This window comes from Alligator mississippiensis, chromosome 7 (assembly GCF_030867095.1).
Source record: "Alligator mississippiensis isolate rAllMis1 chromosome 7, rAllMis1, whole genome shotgun sequence".
Lineage (NCBI taxonomy): Eukaryota > Metazoa > Chordata > Crocodylia > Alligatoridae > Alligator > Alligator mississippiensis.
In genome coordinates this window covers 13,410,470-13,419,238 of record NC_081830.1, presented here as the reverse complement: position 1 = coordinate 13,419,238, position 8,769 = coordinate 13,410,470, and the positions used below count along the sequence as shown (strand labels likewise).

Genomic DNA, 8,769 nt, shown 5'->3' with positions numbered 1-8,769 from the left:
CTGTGTAATAGGGTGGAGTGGGCTGGTGGCTTCTTTCTATATCCTGAATGTGATTAAAAAAACTTGCAGGAACAGGATGCTGACAGTCTTCATTTCCCTCTTTTCCCTGCAGGAAATTTTGGTAGTTTTAGTGAATGTGGGCAATATACCTTCTACTGGTGTGAGTGGGTGTCTGCATGAGGAGGAGCTCATCCTCCTGCTCAGTGCAAACAATTACAATGTCATAGGGATCACGGAGACCTGGTGGGACTCCACCCATGACTGTACCACAGGGATAGATGGCTATACCCTGTACAGGAGGGATCGTGTAGAGAAAAGGGGCGGGGGTGTAGCTCTCTATGTTGAGGAAAGCTACTCCCTGCAAGCCGATATTGGTGACCAGGGTGAACGGCTGGAGACCCTCTGGGTTAAAATCCGTGGGGAACACGGCACAGGGGACACAATGGTGGGAGTCTATTACAGACCTCCCACCCAAAGTCCTGAGCTAGACCAGGAGTTTGCCCAGGAACTGGCTGAGGCCGCATGCTCCAGGACCATGGTTGTCATGGGTGACTTCAATTACCCAGACATCTCGTGGGAGGATCGCTCAGCAAAATCTGAGCGGTCGCAGAGCTTCCTCTCGTGCGTGGATGACCTCTACCTGACTCAAGAAGACTATGGGCCAACGAGAGGCAAAGCGCTGCTTGACCTGGTGCTGGCTACTGGGGATGACCTAGTTGGCGACCTAGTGATCGATGGGAAGCTGGGTGACAGCGACCACGAGCTGATCACCTTCACCATCTGCCAAAAAGCTGGCAAGTCAGTCAGCAACACGGAAGTCCTTGACTTCAGGAAAGCCGACATTGACAAGCTCAGGAGGCTTGTCAGTGAGACCCTAAGGGACTGTGACCACAGGGAGAGGGGAGTTCAAGAAGAGTGGTTGCTCCTCAAGGGAGCGATCCTCAATGCACAAACTAAGTCTATTCCATCTCGGAGGAAAGGCAGCAAGAGGGCACAGCAGCCCCCCTGGCTCTCCAGGGACCTAGCAGACCTCCTGAGGCTAAAAAGAAAGGCCTACAAAGGATGGAGGATGGGAGTCACCTCCAAGGAGAATTATTCTGCACTGGTCCGGTCCTGTAGGGAGCAGACCAGGAAAGCCAAGGCTGCAACTGAACTCCAGCTAGCTTTGAGCATCAAGGACAATAAAAAGTCCTTTTTCAGATATGTGGGGAGCCGGAGGAAAAGCAGGGGCAACGTTGGACCCCTGCTGAACCAGATGGGGCAACTGACAACTGACGCCCAGGAAAAAGCCAACCTATTAAATAGGTACTTTGCGTCGGTCTTTCATCAGCCGCATGGGACGCCCGTGCCCGCTACAGGGCCGGGAAGTCCGGGTGAGGGTGATCCCCTGCCCTCCATTAATGCTGACTTCGTGAAGGAACATCTTGAGAAGCTGAATACCTTCAAGTCAGCCGGCCCTGACAATCTTCGCCCCAGGGTACTCAAGAAGCTGGCGAGCATCGTAGCCCAGCCTCTAGCGCGGATCTTTGAAAACTCTTGGCGCTCTGGTGTAGTGCCCGAAGACTGGAAGAAGGCCAATGTGGTGCCTATCTTCAAGAAAGGGAGGAAAGTGGATCCAGCTAACTATAGGCCCATCAGCCTGACTTCTATCCCGGGGAAGATCTTAGAAAAGTTTATTAAGGAGGCCATCCTTAATGGACTGGCCGATGACAACATCTTAAGGGATAGCCAGCACGGGTTTGCTGCGGGTAGGTCTTGCTTGACCAATCTCATTTCCTTCTATGACCAGGTGACCTATCACCTGGACAAGGGAGATGAGATTGATGTCATATATCTTGACTTCAAAAAAGCCTTCGATCTGGTGTCCCATGATCGTCTCTTGGAGAAACTGGCCAATTGTCGCCTTGGGTCCTCCACGATCCACTGGCTGGAAAATTGGCTCCGGGATCGGACCCAGAGGGTAGTAATTGATAGAAGTCACTCATCGTGGTGTCCTGTGACCAGTGGGGTCCCCCAGGGCTCTGTCCTTGGACCCATACTGTTCAACATCTTCATTAATGATGTGGACACTGGAGTCAGAAGCGGACTGGCCAAGTTCGCTGATGACACCAAACTTTGGGGCAAAGCATCCACACCAGAAGACAGGCGGATGATCCAGGCTGACCTGGACAGGCTCAGCAAGTGGGCGGATGAGAATCTGATGGTGTTCAACGCCGATAAATGCAAGGTTCTCCACCTTGGGAAAAAAAACCTGCGGCATCCTTATAGGCTCGGCAGTGCTATGTTGGCTAGCACTATGGAAGAAAGAGACTTGGGGTCATCATTGACCACAAGATGAACATGAGCCTGCAATGCGATGCTGCGGCTAGTAATGCGACCAAAACGCTGTCTTGCATCCATAGATGCTTCTCAAGCAAATCCCAGGACGTCATTCTCCCCCTGTACTCGGCCTTAGTGAGGCCGCAGCTGGAGTACTGCGTCCAGTTTTGGGCTCCACAATTCAAAAAGGATGTGGAGAAGCTTGAGAGAGTCCAGAGAAGAGCCACGTGCATGATCAGAGGTCAGGGAAGCAGACCCTATGATGACAGGCTGAGAGCCCTGGGGCTCTTTAGCCTGGAAAAGCGCAGGCTCAGGGGTGATCTGATGGCCACCTACAAGTTTATCAGGGGTGACCACCAGTATCTGGGGGAACGTTTGTTCACCAAAGCGCCCCAAGGGATGACAAGGTCGAATGGTCACAAACTACTACAAGATCGTTTCAGGCTGGACATAAGGAAGAATTTCTTTACTGTCCAAGCCCCCAAGGTCTGGAACAGCCTGCCACCGGAGGTTGTTCAAGCACCTTCATTGAACACCTTCAAGATGAAACTGGATGCTTATCTTGCTGGGATCCTATGACCCCAGCTGACTTCCTGCCCTTTGGACGGGGGGCTGGACTCGATGATCTTCCGAGGTCCCTTCCAGCCCTAATGTCTATGAAATCTATGAAATCATTTTAGAAACAGTTTAAACAAGGTTTCATAAGGGATAGCTTGTATAGGTAAGATGATGCATTGACTAGGGGGCTGACCTCCAGAGCTGCTTCCAGTCCTACTTTTGTATTAGTCTGTGATTTATCACACTTGCCTTGCACATGGGATCATCCCCTGGTCAGCTCCCAGGTTTGGACTCTAACTAAGACTTCACTAGGAAGTGAGATGGTGTTTCTCTTTAGAGTCCTGTCTGCTCTTTCTTCCTAAGTACTGCAATGGAGGAGAGCACACCAGCCGAGGTGGAGGCATGGGTAGAAAGAGAGGGACCAATGACATGGTAACAAGCGGTAGATGAGCAGATGAGGCTGACACATACTGACCTTAGCTTGGGGGAAAAGTGCAATGATTTCCACATACATGTTAACATTGGAGATGTGAAGGAATGGGGCAAGAGCCAGAGGGCAGAAGGACAAAGGGGAGTAGAGACAAGGAGAAGAGAGAAAATCCAAAACACCAATAACGTAGGTTCAGATTCGTTATCAGGAGAAGGTCTTCACTGATGGACCAATGGGGCAGTGGACTAGACTGATTAGGGATGTTGTACAATCTCCATCATTGGAAGTGTTCAAGGGGATGGATTAGCATTAGTCAGGCATGATCTAGGAATAGCTACATCCATGTTCTTCTCTGGTTATTTCCAATTCCTCTGGTCTTTTCTGTTTTCTACCTGAGATAAGGAAGGATTTTCTTCCCTCTCCTTTTGCTACATCAGTCATGGTGTGGGCGGGGTTTCTTGTACCTTTAAAAGCATTGGGTGTTAACTGAAATCAAGGTTGGGGATTTTGACTGATATGCCAAGGCTCCTGTCAGACTAAACCCCCAAGATCATGAGCTAGAGAGTCTTCCCCATCACTCTAGGTCAGACAAAACCCTACACTTGGGATCAGGAAGGAATCTCAACTCATGGTTAGATAGGTAAGAACCAGGTTTCCCCCCACCCCTCACCTCTTCCTCCATGTCCATGTGGCAGCCAGTATCAAGTGGAGTGGCAACAGGGGTTGGGGCCAGAACCAGTTTATTTTCAATATCGTTGTCGACAACTGGGAAGATGGCATACAGCGCACCCTCAGCAAGCCTGCAGATGACACCAAGCTGGGGACAGTAATAGATATGCTTGAGGGCAGGGCTATGATTCAGAGAGACCTCAACAAATTGGAGGATTGGACCAAATTCAATCTCATGAGCTGCAGTAACAACAAGTGCAAAATCCTGCATGTAGCGTGGAACAATCCTATGCACTGGTACAGACCGGGGACTGACTGGCTAAGTAGCAGGACCTAGGGGTTAAAGTGGACCAGAATGTGAATATGAGCCAACACTGTGCCCTTATTGCAAAGAAGGCCAATAGCAATTGTGTTGCTTTACCAGGAGCATAACCAGAAAATCAAAGGAAGTGATTCTTCCCCCATGTTTGGCACTAGTGAGAGCACATCTGAAGTACTGTGTCCAGCTTTGGGCCTCCCACTACTGAAAGGATGTAGACAGACAGCAGAGACTCTACTGGAGGGCAGGAAAAATGGTTAAGGGGCCAGGTTACATGAGTTATGAGGAGAGGCTGAAGGAACTGGGCTTATTTAGTTTGGTGAAGAGAAGACCAAGATGGTGTTTAATAGCAGCCTGCAACTCCCTCAGGGGTGGTTACAAAGAGGATGGAGCGCCATTATTCTCCATGGTAGCAGATGATTGAACAAGGAGCAACAGTCTCAAGTTCAGTTTAGATATTAGGAAAAAAAAAATCTTATCAGGAGGGTGGTAAAGCACTGGAACAGGCTATCCAGAGAGGTAGTGGAAGCTCCATCCTTGGAGGTTTTGAACACCCAGCTAGACAAAGCCTTGAGGGACATGATCAAGTTTAGAGGAACCCTGTTTTGAGGAGTGTGTTGGACACGATGATCTCCTGAGGTCCATTCCAACCCTAATTTTCTATGACCTTGAGAGTAGTCATTGGTTTAGAGCAGCGTTAACTACAGGGAAAACATCCCTCAGAGTTTTACAACACCACTCCTCTCATATAATGATAGAAACATAGAAAATTAGGGATGGATGAGACTTCAGGGTGTCATCTAGTCCAGCATTGGGTGTTGGCTGAAATTAAGTTTGGGGATTTTGAATGATATGCCGAAGCTCCTGTCAGACTAAAGCCCCAAGATCATGAGCTAGGGAGTCTTGCCCCACCAACCTGGGTCATACAAATCCCTATACCTGCAGTCAAAGACAGACTGTCTCCAGCTGGGTCATGCCAACCATGGCTTGGTCTAGCCCAGTCTTAAGACCCTCCGAGGAAGAAGATTGTGCCATCTCTCTGTCTTTCAGCTCAACGCAGACTTTTCCTTTCTTCTGTTTCTAGTATGAAAACCACGTTGCCTGAACTAGCTTCAAATTGCCCAACAGTAGAAGTCAGTAGGAGTCAGACTAACCGATTCATACCTTTCAAAATTCCCTTTTGGGTGTCAATTCTGGACAGTTACCTAAACTCTCAGAAGTAATTAACTTCAGCTATTTTTTTTTCTTTTGGAGGATGGTGTCCTCCAGGGCATTCTGGGAAATGTTGATTATTCTTATTGATTTGAAAGAAAAACATATTTCATACCTTGCTGCATCTCCCAAGGAATACAAGTCCCAATTTCAATACAGTTGTACAGTAACAGACTGGGGTCTCTACTGAGTTTCCTTGCACATCAATTCTAAACAAGGCCACACTATTTGCATTACTGAAGTTCTGGGCATAGGCTGCTTGTTGTGAAGGTGAAAGTAGATGCTACTGGTCCTGAAAGGATTTAGGGACTAGCAGAGTGAACATCATTTGGGCTTGATATACTTAAATCAGCTGCCTAAAACCCCAAGTTTACCTATCTACAGGTTCCCTATAGTGGAATACAAGGACAGCCAAAATCCATCATCACTACAGTCATGACATGCACAGGAGCTCTAGTGTGTACATACCTACAGGAAATAATTTCCATCTCTTCAGTGTTGTGGGGAAGAAAACCATTAGCACTCTTGCAAAACCCGTACAAGGAAAGCATGACTGAAAGAACCAGCCCCTGAGTAATGACTGACACCTACTATCTAAAAGCCATTATCACTCCCTTTTAAACCTTCTCATACCCTCCTTCCAGATATCAAATTATCAGACCTCAAGAAAACTTTTTAACCCAGACAAGACAAAGATCCAGTGATTTTCTCCACCAAGGCATCTAATAAATATTTAAGGTACGTAAAAACCATTGCAACAGTGTGTTAACAAATGACAATATCAGCATCAAATGTAAAATTCAACAGATGCAAAAAGATTACCGAGAACAGAGTGGTATCTTAGAGACTAACTAGTTCAGTGAGATATAGGGTGAAAATTAGATAGAGAGGTTATTTAAAATGGTGTAAACCTAATTAAACACAAATGACATTAATTAACTAGATCTGTATGAATAACACAGCTGATTGTTTCTATAAAACTCCACCACAGACACCGGCGGAGTTGATTAGTATTAAAACAGCGCAATTTCTATAAAAATGTTCAGTGAAACCACAGTCAATGGAAAACAATTGACATCTTTGTCACAATAAACCACTTCCATCTAACCAGTTTCCACAGTGCTGCTTTGATGTCCTTGTTTCTCATACTGTAGATGACCGGATTCATCATTGGTGGGATCATAGAATAGAGAACAGACAGCATGAGGTCCAGAGCTGATGGCGATTCAGATGTGGGCTTCACATAGGCAATCAGACCAGTGCTACCGAGCAAAGAGACAACAATGAGGTGGGGAAGACAGGTGGAAACTGCTTTGTGCCAGCCCTGCTCAGAGGGGATTCTCAGTACAGTAGTGAATATCTGAATATAAGACACAAATATAAACGCAATGCAAACAAGACCTAAACATGCACCAAAGATAAGAATCTGAATTTCACTAGTAAACACCTCTGGGAAAGAAATCCTAAGGAGCTGGGGGATTTCACAGAAGAACTGGTTGACGATGTTGGAGTGGCAGAAGGGCAGCCTAAAGGTGTTCCCCGTGTGCAGGGCAGAGTTCAGAAGAGCAGCGCTCCAGCCCATGGCTGCCATTTGCAGACAAGCTCTCTTGTTCATCACTGTCTCATAGTGCAGTGGTTTGCAGATGGCGATGTATCGGTCATAAGCCATGACGGTGAGGATGGCGAGGTCTGCTGGAATGAAGAAAAGGATGAGAAAAACTTGGGTGACACATCCAGAATAGGAAATCAGCCTGGTTTTCAGTATGGAATTGGCCATGGATTTGGGAGCAATGACAGAGATGGATCCGATGTCGAGGATGGACAGGTTGAGGAGGAAGAAATACATCGGGGTGTGGAGGTGGCTGTCAACGACTATGAGCATGATAACAAGGAGATTGCCAATCAGGGCTGCCAGGTATATTACTAGAAAAGTGGCCAAGTGCAAGATCTGCAATCCCAGGACATTGGAGAACCCCAGGAGTAGGAACTCAGTCACAGCGGTGCAATTGGACGTCATCATCCATAGTGCCTTTTGGGATGCCTGTGGAGGGAAAGGGAATGACTGTGTCAGGAGTAGAGGAAGTAGGAGAAAAAACACCATTTTCCTGGCCACAATTCTCCTTGACTTGATTGTTTTAGAGGTCCACCTGATTTTCAGTTGAAAAGGAGTTTTCTGATAGAAATCAGTGTTCCCAAAGTGACCATATTTTTCATGATACATTTTAAAACGTTTTTTGGATAATTGTGGCATTTCATTGAAAAAGTGGGCAGGAAAAGTATTTCATCAAAGCTTTTGCCGACACCTTGTCACTGCCACTCACTAGTGCTCATACATTTCTCACGTCTGTGAAAGTGGAGAAGTTGTCAGTGCACGATCACACTGGCGTAAACTGCTCCAGCTCCTTTCTAGTCCAAGGGGCCATGTCAGTTCACATCAGGTGCAGGTACATTGCAAGTCCAAGTGCCCTGGGAAAAGGGAATAATTACAACCCCAGATCTTATCAATTTATGAATGCTGGTTCCTGAATCTTACCCATGGGCAGCTAAGCAAGAAATTAGAAGTCAAAAATTCACCCCATAGTATTTTCATTATCCTAGGGATGTAGAGCTTAAGATGCCCGCTGTGTGGGGGCTCTAAGTCACCTGGGAAAATTGCAATCAAATGGCTGGCAGGATGTGCACAAGGCTGTGTGTTCAAACTGGCTTCAAGTCTCAGCAATATATATAAGCATTGGCTGTCAACATCCCTACATGGTCTGTACATTTTGTAAGTCATGTATTTCAAAGGTATTTGACCTTTACTTTAATAATTGAGTCTGAAAATCTTCAGTGGCCAGCAAACTAGATGACTCTTGGCACATGGCACTCTTGGTTACTGATAAAGTTGGAGACATGCTAGCAGGGCAGCTCCAAGCCCAGGGCAGGCTGTGATGCACAGGGAAGCTCTGCCAGCCATGCTGCCGACCTGTGGTCATGGCTATTTCCCTCCTCCACAAAGCCAGTGCCCTTGGCTGCTGTCTTGCTTCCCCACTCACTTACATTATTGTTGAATAGGTAAAAATTTCAGGACAGAAATATGCCATTTTTCATATGAATACGTATATGCATACTTTTTATGACAAGTGTCTAATTTTATTAAATGGGAAATAAAGTTCTTAAATAATTTTAAATTTAATTCATTATAATTTGTATAAAAGATCCTCTCTATTAAAACCCAAACATTATGGAATTGAATATATTACTTACTGTGCTCGTTTTAATG

General features: G+C 46.5%; 1 protein-coding gene across 1 annotated transcript; it reads right to left on the bottom strand.

Annotated features, from left to right (window-relative positions):
• Positions 1-6,564: 6,564 nt before the first annotated feature.
• LOC132251758 (olfactory receptor 14A16-like) lies at positions 6,565-7,524 on the bottom strand. Its single transcript, XM_059731690.1, has one exon. The coding sequence runs from the start codon at positions 7,522-7,524 to the stop codon at positions 6,565-6,567; it is 960 nt and encodes a 319-aa protein (XP_059587673.1).
• Positions 7,525-8,769: the final 1,245 nt, after the last annotated feature.

Coding starts and splice junctions, on each gene's coding strand:
- LOC132251758 (XM_059731690.1), bottom strand. CDS start 7,524: ATGACGTCCAATTGCACCGCTGTGACTGAGTTCCTACTCCTGGGGTTC.